The sequence below is a fragment of the Osmerus eperlanus genome, chromosome 4 (assembly GCF_963692335.1).
Source record: "Osmerus eperlanus chromosome 4, fOsmEpe2.1, whole genome shotgun sequence".
Lineage (NCBI taxonomy): Eukaryota > Metazoa > Chordata > Actinopteri > Osmeriformes > Osmeridae > Osmerus > Osmerus eperlanus.
In genome coordinates, this window is record NC_085021.1 from 11,713,884 (window position 1) to 11,733,966 (window position 20,083).

General features: G+C 41.2%; 4 protein-coding genes and 1 non-coding gene across 7 annotated transcripts; 2 read left to right on the plus strand and 3 right to left on the minus strand.

Moving 5' to 3' along the window:
* Nucleotides 1-1,027: 1,027 nt before the first annotated feature.
* Nucleotides 1,028-3,501, minus strand: ppdpfa (pancreatic progenitor cell differentiation and proliferation factor a). The gene is made up of 5 exons (XM_062459030.1): nt 3,335-3,501; nt 1,940-2,036; nt 1,732-1,809; nt 1,539-1,632; nt 1,028-1,428 (listed from the first exon to the last, which is right to left on the minus strand). The coding sequence occupies exons 2-5, from the start codon at nt 1,992-1,994 to the stop codon at nt 1,296-1,298; spliced, it is 360 nt and encodes a 119-aa protein (XP_062315014.1). The 5' UTR covers nt 1,995-2,036; nt 3,335-3,501; the 3' UTR covers nt 1,028-1,295.
* Nucleotides 3,502-3,853: 352 nt separating this feature from the next.
* trnae-cuc (transfer RNA glutamic acid (anticodon CUC)) lies at nt 3,854-3,925 on the plus strand. The gene has a single exon. It is a non-coding gene; the product is annotated as a tRNA-Glu (tRNA).
* A 105-nt stretch (nt 3,926-4,030) lies between these two features.
* On the minus strand, nt 4,031-7,941 carry LOC134018790 (tumor protein D54-like). Its single transcript, XM_062459031.1, has 9 exons — nt 7,493-7,941; nt 7,047-7,156; nt 6,809-6,957; nt 6,469-6,516; nt 5,978-6,079; nt 5,268-5,294; nt 4,860-4,898; nt 4,601-4,649; nt 4,031-4,524 (listed from the first exon to the last, which is right to left on the minus strand). Exons 1-9 carry the CDS (start codon nt 7,503-7,505, stop codon nt 4,447-4,449), a joined length of 615 nt encoding a protein of 204 aa, XP_062315015.1. The 5' UTR covers nt 7,506-7,941; the 3' UTR covers nt 4,031-4,446.
* Nucleotides 7,942-8,280: 339 nt separating this feature from the next.
* Nucleotides 8,281-13,397, minus strand: LOC134018791 (dnaJ homolog subfamily C member 5-like). The gene is made up of 5 exons (XM_062459032.1): nt 13,255-13,397; nt 11,683-11,812; nt 11,340-11,553; nt 10,992-11,163; nt 8,281-10,898 (listed from the first exon to the last, which is right to left on the minus strand). The coding sequence occupies exons 2-5, from the start codon at nt 11,790-11,792 to the stop codon at nt 10,792-10,794; spliced, it is 603 nt and encodes a 200-aa protein (XP_062315016.1). The 5' UTR covers nt 11,793-11,812; nt 13,255-13,397; the 3' UTR covers nt 8,281-10,791.
* A 3,678-nt stretch (nt 13,398-17,075) lies between these two features.
* Nucleotides 17,076-19,890, plus strand: LOC134018792 (glucose-induced degradation protein 8-B homolog). Of its 3 annotated transcripts, none has more exons than XM_062459036.1 (5): nt 17,076-17,171; nt 17,633-17,770; nt 18,051-18,247; nt 18,360-18,557; nt 18,754-19,890. In XM_062459036.1, exons 2-5 carry the CDS (start codon nt 17,650-17,652, stop codon nt 18,925-18,927), a joined length of 690 nt encoding a protein of 229 aa, XP_062315020.1. In that variant the 5' UTR covers nt 17,076-17,171; nt 17,633-17,649; the 3' UTR covers nt 18,928-19,890. The 3 variants fall into 3 exon arrangements, with proteins under 3 accessions (XP_062315020.1, XP_062315018.1, XP_062315017.1); XM_062459034.1 differs by having other exon boundaries at nt 17,124-17,295; XM_062459033.1 differs by having other exon boundaries at nt 17,124-17,295; nt 17,636-17,770.
* The last annotated feature ends 193 nt before the right edge of the window (nt 19,891-20,083 follow it).

Consider the following 20,083-nt stretch of genomic DNA (forward strand, 5'->3'; position numbering starts at 1 on the left):
CAATCGGAAAAAACTGTAAATAATCCACCTCTTCTTCTTTGATGTACAATCGAAAACATTGAGAAAAAAGACCAGTCTAGGACTGTAGTGTAGTCTTGCTGGTACAGCAGGACTCTGACTCAGGGAAGGACTATAGCCTGTTGTCCTTAGGTGGTTGACCCATTTTCAGGTTAGGTATTATGTAAGCTCTAGCAATGTCAGCTCTGGTCCTTTGTAATTACCAGTGTCTAATCATATTGTCCCTGGATTAATTCCCTTTAGCTTGTTCATCACTTCTTTGCCAACATGTCATGAAATAGACAATGCAATCATCGACACTAATATGGATGAACCTGACAGTGTACATCTAAAGGATTGTGTATTAGATATGGACATACAGTAATAAAGGAAGGGAATATTTGATGTTGTCATAAACTCATTTTACTGCCAAACTACTGACATAAGGCTGTACCTGGAAGATTCACTTGAGTATGGAATAGCTATGGTTCTGAAGAACTTTTGTAACATGTGGAGTGAAATGAAGGAACTTGTATTGGATATATTAAATACAATTAATTGTACAGTTTTTGCTAAAAATGTCAAAAAGCTGTTATATTTGTAATACCCTTAATCCAGTTCTGAGGGTTCTATGGTCGTGGATTGAGGTGCATCAATATGCAAATTGTCACATTGACTGTTTCAAACTGCTCACTTCAGAACGAGTGGGAAGGGACACATGCTGATTGCTTAGGTGTGTTAATTAGCATATATTTGGAGGAGAATAGAACAGAGCTAGTGACCGACTTGTTTCATTGGTGGAACATACAGGTTATGAGATGAGGTCACCACGTCTGTTGATTACCTTTAGAGTAATAATCAGTCTACTGAATAGCTAACTTGAAACTTAAAATAACAATGTAATTATTTTATTTTATATTATAATTGTTTTGATTGTAGTATTTATTAATTTAACTACAAAACTTTACATGCTGAATATGAATATTTAACAGATGATATCTGTAAGAAGAAGTAGACGCAAATAAATATAGCAGGTCAAACTGGTATTAGGTACTGTTTATTCAACAGCAAAAACAACACAACAGAAAAAAAATAGTAACATTGTTTTATTAAGTTTCAGATAAATAAACTATATACTAAACATTATTACACTGAGGAGATGTAACCTCCATAATCAAAAAGTATAAAAAAATAGTCTCAGTCACCACCATTTCCCAGACTAGACTGTGAGTTTGGGGTGACAAGGGGCACAATGCTGGGCAGTAGGAAGACAGGGTTCTGGGGAGAGGGGTTGTATCCTAGGATGATGTTGGAGGGGGGGATCCGGGTTCCATCTTCCCAGAGTCACTACTCTCGCTTAGTTGCCTCTTCAGAACCATCTCCCTGGCGATACATGTCACCTGACCATTGGTCACTGTGTAAGTTCCAGTCCTGACAAACAAAATTAAGTTTCAACAACAAACAGAGAAAAGGTAAACTATTTTTGTTCAAGAGGCTGCTGCATATTTGAATATTTAATTTCCTTCTAAATAAAGACTCACTTCTGAGACTCTGATCCATTTTGCATGCCGGGCTGATTCTGTTTGGCAAAGAAGAAAGAGGACCACCAGTGGCCAGAGTCTTGTCTGGGGAGCCCTGAGGATAGACCAGTGAGCATTAGGGACACAATCCAGGGAGATTACCATATTATACAATTACTACAGGCTAGATCAAAATGTTCCATTCTGCCCTTACCTGGGTGGTGTGGAATGACCTCCCCTGTGTACTCAGAACTGCCACACGAGCTGTTGCTCGAGGTGGAGCCTATACGCCCTGGAATACAGACAAGAATCCAGCTCAGACATTTCCCTTGTAGGGTTTAACTAGACTTCAAGACTCAATTTTAAGAGGACAAATATAGTCAGAGATACAACACACTTTGTTCTGTGATCTGTCGACTCACTTCTGTAGTAATCATGGGTGGCAATGAGGGAACCGCTAGATGGAATGGATGCCATTTTCTCAGACCTTATGTGCAAAACTGCTCAAAGATGGTAAGTCTAAAGGAAAGAGGGAAAGGAGAAAAGGATGGGTTGTTACGAATGTGAGACACACAAGCAGAAACCGTATAACTGTCAAGTCGTAACAATATTATTGTTGCTAGATTTTACTGTACAGTATCCTTATTGTAAACAAAAGTGACTTGCAAAGCAGAGAGCTTAACAAAGATATATTTTGTGATTTATACAAAGTGGCCAAATCCAGGCAATGTAGGAGTCCTATGTGCTGGCATGGACATGCAGTAAGCTTTCCCCATGCAACAGCTACTCCTGGAGCCTAGCCTGAAAGTCCACTCCTTAGCAGCTGTGATAGGTGTCTGGTTCCACAGACTCAAATTTAATTGACTTGGCCAGTCTGTTTGTGTAACATGTCAAAGCAGGGCACCCAGCCCGGAAACTGGAGTCTGGTGCACGGGCAAGCAGCATGATCCTGATCCTATGTTGCTAGGCAACATACTGTTGTAGGTCCTGCTGCTGGTATTTAGACCCTCCATGGACAACATCTGTATTGTTATCCATATTTTTATTTATTTATGCTTTATCCAAAGGGATATCCAAACAGTTTAACCTTAATTACATAACAAAAGTATAAGGAATGGTATGACCCCCAATCCAAACCCCAAGATACTGAACACTACATTATATTTGGATCCAGATTCTTAGCCCACAGGAGGCACAAACAAGCTCCAGATGTCTAGACATTTTCTAAGTCAGGTGAGCTAATACTTGTTCGGACTAAAGAGACAAAACATATTAAAGATGAACCTACAAGTTCTCCCTTATGATTTACCTAACCTTACTAACCTATTCCAAAATAACTTCATGATAAGTTTGTGGGACATGTGCATGCTCAAGACAAAATTCTACCTCAAATGCACAATGCATTGAATGTCAAAACAGGAGTCAGATGCATAAAAAACAACCATCCAGCTCAAATGTAGAAATTACATAGAAGACAGCAGATGGTTTACAACAATCCAAATTGATAAAATGGCAAGCAACATGAAAATATTTTCCTTAGCAGGCTAAGCCTTTGATCTGATGTCTCTAATGGCCGTGTGAGACAGAGAAAAAATTGCTTAATCTATTTACGATTAATCCTTAATGTATTATACCACTAGCAGGCACTAAGTGCAAGTTAGAGTTTGTTATTTCTCAACTAATTTAAATACGACATACTTTCTTGTTTCCTGATCTTATTCATTAGATATTCATTTGCATAGGTTACTAGTTATAAATTGTAGGTAGGCTGTTATATAACTAAAACAAAAACAAATCAGCACAAATAATATATTTACCTCTTGGTTTGGTCTGGATGTTGAAAAACCACCAAATGAAGTGAAGGTCGGCTGGTAACGATTGACGGTGGCGTTATGCTACTTGATGTGGCCCATTTGTGGAAGGGATGTCTGTTGGACGCTTAGGTCTCTGGTGCCTCCAGTCCAGTACCTACTGAAGAGTGTCACACAAGCTTTATACATGCACAGGTCAGGTGACGCTTTAAGCACGGAATGGTGTGGGCGGAGTTAAAATAAATTAGCAACTGTTTCCAAGCCTACTGAAAAAACAAAACGTGTTGTATACATGCCAAAAGGATACATCACGTCACCATGGGATCCACTTGCACCTGTCAACACCACAGGGTAACCTGAAGCGTATCTACAACGAGTATTGCTCGAAAGACACTCCGCGAGAATAACAAAATAATATTATTTTTATGATAGAATGCAGAATAAATATACAAATACATATCCAAAGTTCTCGTACTGCCTCATTTACAATATCAAGTACTTACTTTTCGCTTAGATACAGTAACTTCCCTGGTGGTCTAGTGGTTAGGATTCGGCGCTCTCACCGCCGCGGCCCGGGTTCGATTCCCGGTCAGGGAACATTTTTTGGAGCTATGAGTTCCTCTTACGAATAGTTTGTCGGTGTTACAAAGTATTAAGCAGATCACATTTCTCAATGTTTTAATAACTAGACAACTCCTAAAATGCCAGTACAGTCGACTTTATTTGAAAACTATGAAATATACAAAAAGTAAACAAGTTAGTATTCTCAATCCCTTAAGCAATTTAACAAAACAAGTGCATGGTTGCTAAACGATTCAAAATTTGTAAACAAACACGTATAGAACATTACTTTTTGATACACTCACACGGCTATAATAATTATTGTGGTTGAAAAATGTTTAATGATCTTAAAATTCATTATATGACATGATGTAAAAAGACAGTTCTGGCAGGTTACAGTACTATATTCTACCTGCACGCCAATGACACAAGCTGTTTAAACTGCCAACATAAAAAATATTTTTTAATTAGCTTCCTTGCCATGAAAACAGTCAGATGGAATATAGGACCCATGTTAAGGTGATACAGGATGGGCAACATGAAGATGATGAGGTGTGTTAGAAGGGGCCATCCCGTGATGAGCTTCTGTCAAAGCCAGAGGTGCCTTGGTTTGATCGGCTGCCAGTCATTTTGTCCTGTGAATTATAACAATTATTCACTTAAATAGATAACTTTCTCCATTTTGCTTTTAGTATATTCTGACCACCTCACCTTCACATTTCCCACCATGTCTTCAAAAGACTTGAAAGTAGAGGAATGTCTGGTGAAAAAAAAAGTTTTATTAAATCACTTTGCCCAACAGTTAAATGTTAATTTCAGTTTTTTATGGACTAAACTTTCTGTGGTATGTTCTATAAGTTATAAGATGTTGATAAAATATCATAACAGGTAGTCACAGTAGTCATCCACAATCCTCACCATCAGTTTCTTAGTTATGCTGACAATCATAGATGGTAAACACGTATCATACCTCATAGCAGGCACACTAATGGGGTGGCTCAGAGAGGGGCTGATGTATGGAGAAATAGGAAGCAAGACATGTAAGAGCGTTACAACATTACAAGAAACAGGAAACAGAGACAGGCGGGTGACAGAACCCATACAATCTACAACAGTTTATTTTTCAATGCAATATTATCCAATCTTTAGATAGTACAGTAACTATCAGTCACTTTAGTGTTGTTTAGTATTCAGTTAATGTTTTTTTATTTTTCACTTTGTTATATTGACAGGATTTTCCATTCATTGACAATTACGGATCTGCCCACGTATGCTCCCTATCATTGGAAAGGTACATTATGGTACTTAACATATAGGAAGATGTGAAATGCAGTGAGTAGTGTAGTGTAATATCTTAGATACAAGGGTCTTTTATTACCGTGGAGGGCTTGGCAGAGGTAATGATCTGTTCAGACCGCAGCATTATAGAAAAAACAAATATGAGGATTAAACAGAAACACATCACAACAGCTTTCATGTTCACTATCTGTGTGGTGGGAACATGCAGAACACCACTGTCACCCCACTGTTACTGTTGTTGCAAAAGTAAGATTAGGATTATAACTGTACTGTTCTTATTTCTGATAATACAACCATTCATCTCCAATATGTTTTTTTGTAGTGAAGGTGAACAGTGCTGTATTGTGGGGCTAATTGTCCACATTCCTCAAACAGGAAGTCTAAACGGCAGTTTTATGGAAGAAATGGAATTCTGTGTTGTCATGTATTCCATCTATCCACTTGTGAAGCGTCTCACAAGTGAACATTCTAAAACTCTCTCACAACCATCTGAATGTGTCAATTTAATTCAAATGTTTCTGACAGTGGTCACTTGAAGTATCTCTAGGTGTTTAAACATGTGAAACTGCTCTTAGAATAGGGAACTGATCGGATTAAAGACAAGAGAGAATCACTCTCTGGATTAGATGCTGGATCTGTGGGCTGAACACAGGGATGGATTACTCCGGGCAAAGTACATGTTAGTGGGGGGAGAGGTAAGGATAGAAAAGTTAAGATGTTAGGTTGTAAAATAAAGTAAAGAGGCAAAAGCAGTCAACAAGGATCAGGGGCACAAAGACTTTCAGGTACCTCATCTCTCCTAGTCTTCTAGTGATGGCCACACCCACTGAGGACAAAGCAGCAGTGGTCACCTGGCCTGCATGGGACAGAGTCTCTTGGGTTCTCTTATACCTTCAGACAGAGAAAGCAGTGTCAGAGAAACACATGAACAGGAGTCAGGGCACATGCAGAGAACCTTGGCATTCAACACAAGACAAAAGCCATCAGCTGCAACCTATCTTGACACGACAGATCCCAAGATTCCAAGTCTCTGTTTTCCACTGGTGAAGATGCTTGGCCCAGCGGCAGCCCGCTAAGGCTGCTGCTTGCTGGCTGAGCTTTTACAGTCTAACTATTAGACAGGCTATTAACAGGACTCTGATCCTCGCTGACCTCAAAAGCCCATCAGCTGTTCCCAAGGCATGCTCCTTTTCTTTACATTTGAAGGTAAAACAACAACAACTTTGAGGGGGAAAAAACCTCAACACTTCATAAACTGAAGCAAGATGAAATTCACTCACGTGTTGGAGTGACTTATGTCCTCCAACGTCGCTGATGCTGAGAGATAACTATAAAGATGTAAAGTAGCAGATTAGCATCAGAACAACAACCTTAAAGAGATAATGACATTTGTGAGCTTGGCTTTCATGGTTATATAACTATCATACTGGACCAACAAAGCTGCTGGGGACATTCTACTGGTACTGGCCTTGCAGTGGGAAGTTATGGGAAAGGGTAGTAGTGTTCTTTAAATGTTCTTGTGATCTGACAGTGGAACACCAGATAAATGACACTTAGGTGCATTATCTGGACAGGACACATGGTGGAAAGTAGCATGAGGACAGGAAAGGTAACACTTACGGGGTTGAGGTCTGGACCTCCTGCCAGCCTTTGGCCAAGTTCTGTTTGAGATCACTGAGGGGACCCATTCCCAGTTGCCTCTTAATTTCCACAGCATACTTTTCTTTGGCCAAAAGCACCTGCCGCAAAGTTTGTATTTCATCCTCTACCTGGATTAAATAATGTAACAATGTCAATATGTTCAAAAATGAATGAAAACTGAACAAATTCAAGTTGAATGGGATGAATGTGTAACAACCTTTATTAGCTCGATCCTGAGATCATCTACATCCTCCTCTGTTAAATTTGCAGGCGGGACTCCATTTCTTGTTATTCCAGTGGAGAAGTTAAAAGAGTCCCCACCAAAACCTTTGGAAGCATGCAGTCATGTCAGCAGCCTATATACATCCTTCCAGTTCGGGCTACATATGGTTACATGTTAGTTAAACTGTATGCTGCCTTCACTTTCCAACGTTTTTACGCTGTCCATGGTTCTGATTCCATTGTGTTCAGCTCAGACATGTATGCATTGCAGCAGTAGTACAAACAGTAGTACAGAACCAGTAGAACTAGCGAGCAAGCCCGTCACTTGTTGCGTTTACAGTTTTTATGTTTACTAAAGCAACACATTTAAATCAGCCGAATCTGCTGTGCTACTATGTACTTTAGCACATCACTCACAAACAGTATTGTCTTATATCTTACCTGGCCTGTTCATGTCAGCAAACAATCAACTTCCACTGCACAAGGCAAATGCTGTGTAGCCTGTACAGTAGATAGTCAAATTAGTGCAAGCTAAACTAGTGTATCTAGCTTAGCTGGCTAGCTAAAATAGTGCTACTAGCGTAACTCAAAATTTGAAGCTCGCAAGTCAATTTAAATCAAATAAGAAAACTGATTCTCGTATCTTAAAAACAAACGAACAAAAAAGATTCCTCAACCAATAACATTTTTTAAGTGAATTGTATGCTACGGTTGGTCTGTATTTTGCGCTCCGGAGTTCTAAAACCCGTGGATTCCCAAACCAGTAAATTCCCTAATCCTTAAAAGCAAACGTGCACACATGCACAACACGATGTTTTGATGATGGAAGCGTTCGTTTGTTAGTTTTTCTCATTCAATTCATGGTAACCTGTGGAAGGCATTTAACTTTAGTAACTTAAGTTGTATGTGTTTAGTTTCTTTAATAACCCCCTGCATTATTGGGTTGAGCAACATCTCAATAAATTGGGTAGCCTAATTGTAGTTTAGTATAAACGAGTCAATCAGTCTGCATTCTGTCTCCATCTACTGGAGAAATACATAGTCACGCATTCTCCACAACAAGAGCATAGCAGAAAATACATGAAAGAAGTAATGAGTGAACATTCCTCAGGTGATCTGTGGTTGACATCTTTCACTGCATTCTCTGGATAACGGATATGGAGTAGCCTATATTCCACGTTTCAGTTAGAGCTGACCCGGCTGTATTGAAAACACTGAGAAAAATAACATTAAATGTTCAAGAACATTTATTTAACGACAGCAAATCAGATCAATGACCCACTTAGTTTTCTTTCAGACACACAACTACCATGCTACAACATAAAGGTCAAGATTTCTACTTCATATTTAGGCCTAAGTGTATATATACAAACGACCTCAACCATTAAACCATGCGTTGCAAAATTTAATGGCCACATCAAAACAACATAGCATTTATCTAAAGCTTCTCATTAAAAACATGACAAAATAAGAAATTAAATAAGAATGCATCAAATTACCATATCACTATTGTTACACTATGTTGTCTGTGTATAGACCTTTTTTTATAGAGCCATTTCCTGATCATTGATCCACTTAAATTTTTTTGAACACACATTGCATTCAACTCAGAACAATTAGCATATTCCAATATTTCAATGAAGAAGCCATAACAGGAACATCAATGTTTTTTTCAGGAGGGCACAGGAAACACACTGTATAAGGGCCACAGAGGTCAACAACCAGAGGTCAACAACCATCCCATCAACAAAAGACGACAGGCAGAAGGAGCTCAGAAGCCCATTGTAAACCATTTTAACACATCATTGGCATTTAAAGAAACACATAAAATAATAAGAATAATGATAAATGATTATGGCAAATTGTGAAGTTGCTTCACTTGATGTACTGTATAATTCACTGGCATAAAAAATAAATTGTGTGGTTTTTATAAGAGCTGCCTATAGTGCTAGCCCACTGATTAAAATAACTTGTGAGCTAAAAATTCTGATTCTTAGAATTCAATGATGGTAAACAAACACAGCATTAGACAAACACAACACTCTCTGAGCTCCCTTTAGCACGATAAACTCTAGATAAACAGGATGATAATATTGTCCAAATGCTTACAACATTTTCCTTACACACTTACACTGCACATACAGTAGCCTAAACATCAAAAGAAAAGTATGAAAATAACTACATTATTGTTTTTTCATATCCACTCATAGGTTAAGATGGCTCAGAAGAGACTGAATTGGAATAGGGTGATAATTCTTGGCTTGCAGTTTGGAGTTATGTTGCATATTAAGAGTTATGTTTGGAGTTGTATATTAAGAGAAAGTACAGGTAAAACCATTCAAGATTAAGGAAATATAAATGAATATATACTCCAACATAAGGAAACCCTATCCATATGGTCTCCATTGCAGTGTTAATGTGTTCAGTGACTCTTTAATACAACTAAGGAAATGGCAGGGGAAATCTTATCAATTTGACTCAAATTAAATGTTAATACAACACTACATTGTACATTAATGTGGGTAATTGATGAACTACATCAGATTTAGCTCTCTTTAAAGACTTTTGACAGTGAATAAAAATGGATTGTGCCGCTGAAATCCCAAGTGATTTAAGAGTAAGCTTACCAGATGTAAACAACTGTATATGCCTACAGCCAACATCACTTACAGTTGAGTGTAGGAAGTGTGTAGTGAAATTATGCTGCACTGTCAGAAGAGTCCCACCAATCAGATTAGGACTGTTGGTGACAGTTGTGAGTAGTTTTACTTTAGCAGTTAAAATGGTGATGCGTAAACAAATGTACAATATTCATTTCCTGATATTAGCCTTTGGATACTTCGTTAGTAACTGCAGGGAAGAAGAAACAGGGTGAAATATTACAAGCACTAAATTGCAGGGTCTGATCTGTTCACTGCTTTTACATCTCAAATAAAGACCAAGTCCGATAAAGGATAAGCAAAGACCCACCACAGCAAAGAAATCTCCAAAGTTTAGTTGTCAATTATAGCTATTTCTACGTCCTGTCTTCTTCATTCCTTGCCCTCCACTTACACTAGTTTCAGAGCTAATCCGCCACTTTGTGAAAGGGGCAAATACATGGTGATTGGAGTGAAAAAACTACAGGTTTAGATATGATTAGGTTAAGAAGCTAACGTTTTTTACTATGCGATCACTGATGACTGAGCTCTGTCCCAAGATGTTTGATGATGGCAACATGCACCAAAGACCCTCCAACACCTCCCTGAGCCTCTTATCTGATGAGCATAAACATCAAGTAAACTGCACCCCAAATTAATTACTTTTACACATACATATTGCACATACATATGCACCTACAGTATGAATTTCTCAAACAAACATGATACATAAAACACACAAAAAAAAAGAAAAAAAGACAATGGTTCTCCTAAACAGTGCATGCTACACCATGACACGAAATGTGTAAAAGGGTAAGTTGGGTAGGCGGATTGTGAGGTTAAAGGCCAAAAAATAACAAAGAGGGAACCACAGGGAAGCAAACGTTTTCTTTCTCTTTTCTTTCAATATTCAGGCGGAAGGGGACCACTATGGGGAGGGTGGAAGGGGGTTGTGTTCAAGAGTTCCTTTGGTGGACCACGCTCACTCGCCCCTCTCTTCAGTACACAGCTCTTTGTGAAGTTAAAACAGATTGCCCCTCTCGTTCATCTTGTAAATGTGGAGCAGGAAAGCAGGCAGAGCCACAGGCCAGGGGTGGAGGATTAGTTGAAGCCTGTGTCGGTTCGGTAGGTGGAATGGTGGCCATCTGATGTCAACTGGGTGGTCTCTGTAGCTGATGGTTGCAGCACAATGGGCTCACCGCCACCCTCTGGTCGAGAAATAGTCATACAGACAGACACATAGGGTTAGTGCTGAACCTTGAGCTGACCTGACAATACTCAGATGGACCAGGCAGTCTCACCTCTCTCATCAGATTGCAGTTGGGCCTCAAGGTCCTCAGGGGACACGTAGAAGTCAGGCTCCTGGCCCTCTGGGGGCCTTGGTTTACATTTCCCACAGCAGCAGTTACAGCAGCAACACAGGCAACAGCAGAAGTAGCAACCAGTGGCCAGGCCACAGAAAACAAACAATGCCTGAGAGGAAGAGCGAGTGGGCGATAAAGAGAAAGAGAAGGGAGGCAGAAGATATAATATAATGTGATAGTTAAAGTTTAAGGCAATATGACAAGTCATGGAAAAGGAGATAATAACAAGAATAAAAGACATCCTTAGCTGCAGTATGATAAAACAATTGCCCCCCAATTGCTTACCTTGGCCCACCAGCTAGACAGAACAAAGTATGTGTTCACATTCTCCTCGCCAAACTGCTCAGCCACATACAAGCCCAGAGAGCCATATTTGTCGTAGATGTTGCGTTTAGTGGGATCATTCAAAATAGCATGAGCATTGTTAATCTCCTTAAATTTGTCAGCCGCCTCTGGATTGTCAGGGTTCTTGTCAGGGTGGAACTTCAATGCCAGTTTCCTGAAGACACAAAAATGAATTGTCAGAATATCAGAATCAAATGAATCTGGTATTAAGATGAGTGTGGCATTCAGAGTAATACCATGATCAATAAGATGATTACTATGGTGTATTGGAAAATGGACTGACCTGTATGATTTCTTGATATCATCAGGTGTAGCCAGCTTCTCAACACCCAGCACTACATAGAGAGTTTCCCCAGAGGTAGACAGAGAGCGCTGTCTCTGCTGTTCTGCCATTGTCTTACGTCTTTCACAATCTGAAGACATTGAAAATTAGGAATGTCCCAGTAAAGATATTGATTAGGTGAAGTCATCGTGTCAGCCTCCTCCCACACTGTAGGCACTAGTGTATTGCGTTCCCTGTCCAGAATGTTGTATTCAATATGTTATGTCCCTAGAACATCTAGGGTATTTTCATGTTCCTAGGATTAAGTGTTATTATTTACAATGACTATAGACCACAGGCCGCAATATTGCGACAATACTTGTTGCAACAATACTATTGCCAACTACATATACATACAGTTGGGTCTAAAAGTCTGAGACCAGTAGTCAAGACTTCTATTTTGCATTTGTTTCCAATGTAATACTTTTTTTTGCTCAGCTCAACAATTTGAGTGAAAAGTTGAATCTTACATTTACATTTAGCAGACGCTCTTATCCAGAGCGACTTACAGTAAGTACAGGGACATTCCCCCGAGGCAAGTAAGGGGAAGTGCCTTGCCCAAGGACACAACGTCATTTTGCACAGCTGGGAATTGAACTGGCAACCTTCAGATTACTAGCCCGATTCCCTAACCGTTTAGCCACCTGACTCCCACCTGAATTTTTGAAAAATACACACAAATTTCAGATTATTGTTTTAATTGTGTCCCCTTTTTTGATTTAATGATAGAGTGCTTGGCCTCCTCCAGTTTGTGCAAAACCTGACGACAAATGTTTTCCAAGCATGATTTGACAATGTTCCAAAGGGCTTCTTGTGATGTCACAGAATGCTTGGCTTTCTCAGTCTTTCAGTTCAAGTCCCCCGTTATGTTCAATGTGGTCTCAGACTTTTGAACCCTACTATATATTAGGATCATATGGTTGGGCCTATGACATCAGTGAGGCAAACTGCTCCATATGAGACATTTCCCCCAAAATATTTATAGCATGACATCATTCATTGCTGATGATAATGATGGTAACAAATGGGATAGCAACGCATTTCCTTAAATGAGGCTGGCACTATATCATTCATTGACATCCATACATTCATGGTGCCTTATGCGAAAGCTCGATTTCTAGAAATGACGCATAAATCGTAAACAAATCAAACTACTTCCAAAAGGCCTTACTATGTCGAACTATAATTTGAGACATTTTCCATTGACGTTTGCAAATCTCAGTATCCGTTTCACTGTTCGCACTATGATTATTGATAGCCTAACACAATCTGCTATCAATAGTCCATACATGCAGTTGATTTCAATAAAATGCTAGATTATTTGTCTCTACAGTAAAGATGCAATGCGGATACGATGGTTTGAGCATTAATCTGGAGCGGCATTACTGCTTTAGTGCACAGCATCCATGTTGGTTTGCTTGATGGCCTGCTCTTGATGCAAGGCAGGACTGGATCGCTAAAATCAGCTGTAATTTCAAGGGCAGGGACGAATATTTTAGGAAAATAGCAATCCAATTGTACAAGAATGCTCACCTTTCAGTCGGTTTAATGCGCTGCGTAGAGAATCTTCCAGGGGAGGGGGGGTTGTTAAGATCTGTCTATGGTAGCAGTTGCATCTCAAGGAACGGCGTACATCCACTATACACAACCATGGACAGCTGCAGGAGCACTACTTTAGCCCCGCCCCCGACCACCCCCATGTCGACGTGCGCATACAAGGATTGTGATCCAGTAGTAGGCTATATTGTATTCATCAACCAGAGACTTGGCATCATTTGGAAGAGTTGTCCAGAAACGGATTATAAATGCACTGACAGGACAAACCCGAATCTCAATTCTAAACTAAGGTTACGAAAAGATCATGGGGCATGTCAATTAGGCAAGAGAAATGCGATTTGACACCGAATATTGGTTAAATATCGCGCCTATGTAGTCTATTCCACATTTAGGCTACATTAGGCTACACCATACGACTGTTTAAAGTTTAGGTACAGCTGGCGGGATAGTCAATGAATTAATAGACAAGGAAGATTTGGGTTTGACATGGATAATGGGCAACAAATCCAGAAAAGCACTGAAACGTAATATATAATTTGGCGATTATACAAGTACATTTACATTTATTCATTTAGCAGACGCTTTTATCCAAAGCGACTTCCAAGAGAGAGCTTTACAAAGTGCATAGGTCACTGATCATAACAACGAGATAGCCACAAAACATTGCGAGTAGCCAAAACATGAAGCACACATTGTGAACAACCAAAATAAGTTCCAAAGGGAAGAACCATAAGAGCATGTAGTTAACCCTCGTGCTGCCTTCGGGTCACATGACCCAAAGGTTCATAACGAACCATCGTTGTGTTTACCCAATTTTACCCAATACAAAAACAAATTAAAATAATTTTCTTTTAACCTTTGCAATGTGGGGGGTCTGAGACAGCCTAGCTGTTAAAAGAAAATGCTTCACTTTGTCTTTGTATGCGGTAAATCTGTCGCAATACGAAGGTGGGTCACAATGACTGATGGGTCAGAATGACCCGAAGATAACACAAGGGTTAAACAAGTTACAATTAACCCTTGTGTTATCTTCGGGTCATTCTGACCCATCAGTCATTGTGACCCACCGTCGTATTGCGACAACTTACCGCATACAAAAACAAAGTGAAGCATTTTCTTTTAACCGTTGGGCTGTCTGACCGTAGGTGACGGGTGGGGGTGTAGGGCTGCAGGAGAGACTTGATGTAGACGGGTGCAGTCCCGTTCACTGCTCGGAAGGTCAATACCAGGGTCTTGAATCTGATACGGGCCATGATAGGTAGCCAGTGGAGAGAGATGAGGAGCGGGGTAACATGGGAGCGTCTGGGTAGATTGTAGACCAGGCGGGCCGCTGCGTTCTGAATCCTCTGAAGAGGGCGGGTTGCACATGCTGGGAGACCAGCGAGCAGCGAGTTGCAATAGTCCAACTTGGAGAGGACAAGTGCTTGGACTAGCAGCTGGGTGGAGTGCTCAGACTGGTATCTCCTGATCTTCCGGATGTTGTAGAGGGTGAATCTACACGACCGGGAGACCGCAGCAATGTGGGCCGTGAGGGAGAGCTTGTCGTCCATGGTAACCCCAAGGTTCCTGGCAGAGGATGAAGGGGTCACCGTCGCAGATCCCAGGGTGATTGAGAGATCGTGGGAGATGGAGGGTTTAGCCGGGATGATGAGAAGTTCTGTTTTGGCGAGGTTCAGCTGGAGGTGGTGCTCGGTCATCCAGGCGGAGATGTCTGTGAGGCAGGCCTCAATCCCAGCTGAGATCCCCGGATCTGTCGGGGGGAACGACAGGTACAGCTGCGTGTCGTCAACGTAGCAGTGGTAGGAGAAGCCATGGGAGGTGATGATTGGTCCAAGAGAGAAGAGAGAAGAGGAGGGGTCCAAGGACGGAGCCCTGTGGGACACCAGTGGAGAGCTGGCGAGGGCCTGACAGTTTGCCTCCCCAGGAAACCTGGTAGGATCTTCCCGACAGGTAGGATGAGATCCACTGGAGTGCAGTGCCAGTGATGCCCATCTCAGAAAGTCTGGCGAGCAGGATCTGGTGGTTAACCGTATCAAACGCTGCAGAAAGGTCCAGCAGAATGATGACAGATGACCTGGAAGCCGCTCTGGCAGACTGGAGGGCAGTGGTGACTGAAAGGAGGGCAGTCTCTGTGGAGTGGCCAGTCTTGAAGCCCGATTGGTTGGGGTCAAGCAGGTTGTTCTGAGAGAGAAAGTTAGACAGTTGGTTAGATACAGCACGTTCAATTGTTTTTGAAAGGAAGGGTAACAGTGATACCGGTCTGTAGTTCTGGAGAACGGCAGGGTTAAGGGAGGGTTTTTTGAGTAGAGGGGTAACTCTAGCCTGTTTGAAGGCAGAGGGGAAGGTGCCAGAGGTAAGAGAGGAGTTTAGGACATGGAGAAGAAAAGTTATGATGGAGGGGGAGATGGTTTGAAAGAGAGGGGAGGGTATAGGATCAAGGGGACAGGAGGTGGGGCGATGAGAGAGAATGAGGTCAGAGATCTCTGCCTCAGACAGGGGAGAAAAAGAGTTTAGACATTTAGTCGGGTCAGTCATGGAGGGTGAGAGGGTAGGACAGGTGGGCTTAGGGAACCGACTGCTAATGTCGGCGACTTTTTTCTCAAAGAAGGAGGAGAAGTCGTCTGCTGTCAGGGTGGAGGGAGGGGGAGGTGGGTTAAGAAGCGTGGAGAAGGTAGAAAAAAGTTTGTGGGGGTTTGAAGCAGAGTTAATTTTGTTCAGAAAGTAGAGGGTTTTAGCACCAGTTATGTGAGAAGAGAAGGATTTGAGGAGGGAGTGATACTTATCAAGGTCCGGACCGCCTTTGGACTTGCGCCATCTCCTCTCAGCTGCCCGAAGGGTGGACCGTTCTTCACGGATAACATCCGCAAGCCACGGGCAGGAGGGAGAAGATCGTGCAGGCCTGGTTGACAGGGGACAGAGAGAGTCAAGTGATGCAGTTAAAGTGGTTAACAAGGTGTCAGTGGCAGTGTTAGTGGGGTGGGACGAGAACTCGTCAATGGGGGGGAGGGAGGATGTTACAATAGAGGAGAAATGGGAGGGGGATAGGGAGCGGAGGTTGCGCCGGAAAGTTACAAGGGGAGGGGAGGTAGAAGAAGTTGGAGGGAGAGAGATAGAGAATTGGATAAAGTAGTGATCAGAAATATGCAGTGGGGTTACAGAGGTTAAGTCAGTGATACAGTTACGTGTCAGGATGAGGTCTAGCTGTTTGCCTGCTTTGTGGTTCGCCGGTGTGCTCAGCAACGTCAGGTTGAAGGAGGTCAAGAGAGACAAGAAGTCGACGGCCTGAGTTCCTTGGAGGTGGATGTTGAAGTCCCCAAGGACTATCAGGGGGGTTCCATCATCCGGGCGGACGCTGAGGAGCATGTCCAGCTCCTCCACAAAGTCGGCTAGCGGGCCTGGTGGGCGATAAAGAACAATTAAGCATGCTTTGATAGGATCAGTTAGCATCGCACAATGGTGTTCAAATGATTTGGCAGTAACAGGGAGTGGTGTGGATGTGTATTTAATATGTGGGGAAAGAAGCAACCCTGTCCCACCACCCCGCCCGGTTGAGCGGGGTGAGTGAGTGAAGGAGTGGTTGACGGAGAGAGCAGCTGGAGTTGCAGTGTTCTCAGGGCGGATCCATGTCTCTGAAGTGCAATTCATTGAAAGGTAAGGGTGGTGGTGGATATAGTTTATAAATGAAAACAGACATCATATTTAGACTATCTCTAAAACATATTTTTAAATTCATGTGAAAATCCATTCATTCCATTGAACCAGCTCCCTAGCAACTAGGACATCGTTCCTTTAGGCCAAGCCAATCAACTGTCTTTGAATCCTTACTATCGCTTCTCGCGAGAAAAGGCGACAATCAACACAACAGAACACGACAGTTGTCAAAGTCAGATAAGGTAGCTAGCAAGCTAGCTGATTAATTTAGCAACAAAACTGTATTTGCAAATTAAGAATAATTCATTGATATTTAATTCAGTTGCTATTTCTCACAAAACTATCAGAGGATAACACATTTATACGGTGGGTGATGCACAACGACCAACAAGCCTAGCTAACGAGTTGTTAGCCTAGTTGACGTTAACGTTCGAGCTATAGCTAGCTATGTACTAACTATGTGCTAGCTGTAGTGCTAGCAAAATGGTCGCGTCCAGAAAAAATTACAGCTCCCAGCAAGATAGTCAAACGAGTTTACGTTGAATAGCTATCGTCAACTATTTATCATTGATCGTAAGATAGTATTATGTTGGCAGATGCTTGTAAATGTAACTAATGTCAGCTTGCTAGCTAGAGTTAAACACATTTAAAGATTAGTTGGCTGAGTTTGCCAAGTTTGCTGTCTAACTCATTGTGTCTACAGTAGATATTCGGAACCCGATGATGAGTTACGCTGAAAAACCCGAGGACATCACAAAAGACGAGTGGATGGACAAACTAAATAATGTGCACATACAGAGGGCCGACATGAACCGACTCATTATGAATTACCTAGTGACAGGTATGTTATGCTAGTTGACGTGGGGAGCTATGACTGATTATGGACCCTCAATGAACAGTTGTAGGGAGCTAACCTGACCTTGTAGCGTAGCCAATCACCACAGTAGATAGAATTTCATTAGTCTATGAAGAAAGTTTAGTCAAATACTTATGTAATGTGGCCCATGGAATGAGTGGTGGACTTGTTGTACTAGCCTTTATGAAGATAAAAGTTGCCATGTTGTCTGAATCGTACTCTTAATACTTTCCCATGCTGACTGCTCGCCTATATTGTTGTTTAGAGGGGTTCAAGGAGGCAGCAGAGAAGTTCCGCATGGAGTCTGGGATAGAGCCGAGTGTGGACCTGGATTCCCTGGATGAGAGAATAAAGATCAGGGAGATGATTCTGAAGGGACAAATACAGGAAGCCATTGCGCTCATCAACAGCCTACATCCAGAGTTGCTTGACACCAACCGATACCTGTATTTCCATCTGCAGGTATGGCTTTCTGTAATAAGATGTCTTTAACTTGACCTTGGGGTACTAAAGTTGTTTAGTCACAGTATAGCAGATTTTCACCTGATTGCATTTCCTTCCTTCCCCTATGCAGCAACAGCACTTGATAGAGTTAATAAGGCTGCGGGAGACAGAGTCTGCTTTGGAGTTTGCCCAGACACAGCTGGCTGAGCAAGGGGAAGAGAGCAGGGAATGCCTAACAGAGATGGAGAGAACATTGGCTCTTTTGGCTTTTGACAACCCAGAGGAGTCACCCTTTGGAGACCTGCTCAACACGATGCAGCGACAGAAGGTGTGTGTGCCTGTGTGTACGAGGAACCAGGAGGGGTGGAACAAGTTATTAATTCACACATTTTGTAATGTGAAAGGGAAAAGAAAGTCTGTTGAGCTCTGAACTCAGCTGTCCTATTCTAATGTTAGTTGTAGTGGATGGCAATTCAATACTGTGTTGAAATTGACCTGAATTTGACTTATTTGTGAATATCCAGGTATGGAGTGAGGTGAACCAGGCTGTGCTGGACTATGAGAACAGAGAGTCAACGCCAAAACTGGCCAAACTTCTGAAGCTGTTGTTGTGGGCTCAGAATGAGCTGGACCAGAAGAAAGTGAAATATCCCAAAATGACTGACCTTAGCAAGGGCACCATTGAGGACCCAAAGTGAAAACAGCAATGACATGGACACTTCCCTATCTCCTATTTATAAACAGTCAGAGACTGAATGATATTGTTATAACATATATTATATATAAAAATGAACAATTGTTTTGATGTTGCATATATGAGAAGACATAATTCATTGTGCAAACTGTAAATGGCTGTATTTTAAAAGTAACAACAGCAAAAATATTTAACAGATTATCCACATTTATAGGCATCACAAATGTCCATTGTTGGTTTATATTTGGTTGCCTGTAAAGCCAGTTTTGGATACACATGGATCACTGTCCCACCCATCATGGTGAATTTAAAATGGTTTTGATTTTATTTCTAAGCCTCTAGTTTATTATATAATTTACATTTACAGTGTGGACTGTGTTACATGAAAATCATACCTCTTAAAGGAAGAGGGGAACAATCCTGCATCACTAAAATGCTTTTTGAGAGTGCAGATTACTCCTCACCCTATCATAAGCTATTAATTGTCATGTTACATGTTTGTTGCAATTTAACTAATCATTATATAAGGATAAATAAGGATTTTTATTATAGTTGGCCGATTCATTGTCCCCTCTGTTTTGAGATGCCTTTTAAGTGAAGTCTGTTTTACTATGGAATGATGGCGTTTCACATTTAAAGTGCTCTACCTTTTTTTCTGTATTCAGAGATAGGACAGATGGCCACCTCCTAAATTAGTGAGCATTTTTGCTGAACAAAGCATGCATTGTTATGTTTTGAATGGCTTAAGGTTAGTATGCGCCCATGCCTTGTGTTGCCAGAGGGTTTTAATATTGTTGTTTTTTAACTCGCTGCTAAATATCCATCCTTCCTTTCATACAAGTTTTTATTGTATTATCCGACAATGTGAGCATGCACAAAATACTACAGAGCTCCCATCGTATTATTGATAGTTTTTAAGATCCTATTTGCAATATTTAAATAAACAACTCTTTTTAGAGACAACTTGTTTTATTGTTGCATTACTGGGCATTTTGGTTTACATTCTGCTGTGAATAAAATGACTAAGGGCCTAGTTACATGTTGAAACTGGAGACATAACCTACAACAGCATTCCCTGCATGCCACGTCTCCCACCACAAGCCAATACTCTTTGACTCGAGGTTTCTGGATAAAGACAGGCATTACCTGTCTGTCTAGTT

Coding starts and splice junctions, on each gene's coding strand:
- LOC134018790 (XM_062459031.1), bottom strand. Junction 6,517..6,808: donor GAGGTCCAGACCTCAACCCC/GTAAGTGTTACC, acceptor ACATCTTTATAG/TTATCTCTCAGCATCAGCGA. Junction 4,899..5,267: donor CCTCTGCCAAGCCCTCCACG/GTAATAAAAGAC, acceptor TCCATACATCAG/CCCCTCTCTGAGCCACCCCA.
- ppdpfa (XM_062459030.1), bottom strand. CDS start 1,994: ATGGCATCCATTCCATCTAGCGGTTCCCTCATTGCCACCCATGATTAC. Junction 1,810..1,939: donor CACCCATGATTACTACAGAA/GTGAGTCGACAG, acceptor TCTGTATTCCAG/GGCGTATAGGCTCCACCTCG. Junction 1,429..1,538: donor AATGGATCAGAGTCTCAGAA/GTGAGTCTTTAT, acceptor TTTGTTTGTCAG/GACTGGAACTTACACAGTGA.
- LOC134018792 (XM_062459036.1), top strand. CDS start 17,650: ATGATGAGTTACGCTGAAAAACCCGAGGACATCACAAAAGACGAGTGG. Junction 18,248..18,359: donor ACCTGTATTTCCATCTGCAG/GTATGGCTTTCT, acceptor TCCCCTATGCAG/CAACAGCACTTGATAGAGTT. Junction 18,558..18,753: donor ACACGATGCAGCGACAGAAG/GTGTGTGTGCCT, acceptor GTGAATATCCAG/GTATGGAGTGAGGTGAACCA.
- LOC134018791 (XM_062459032.1), bottom strand. CDS start 11,792: ATGGCAGAACAGCAGAGACAGCGCTCTCTGTCTACCTCTGGGGAAACT. Junction 11,554..11,682: donor GATATCAAGAAATCATACAG/GTCAGTCCATTT, acceptor TTGTGTCTTCAG/GAAACTGGCATTGAAGTTCC. Junction 11,164..11,339: donor TGTCTAGCTGGTGGGCCAAG/GTAAGCAATTGG, acceptor TCTTCCTCTCAG/GCATTGTTTGTTTTCTGTGG.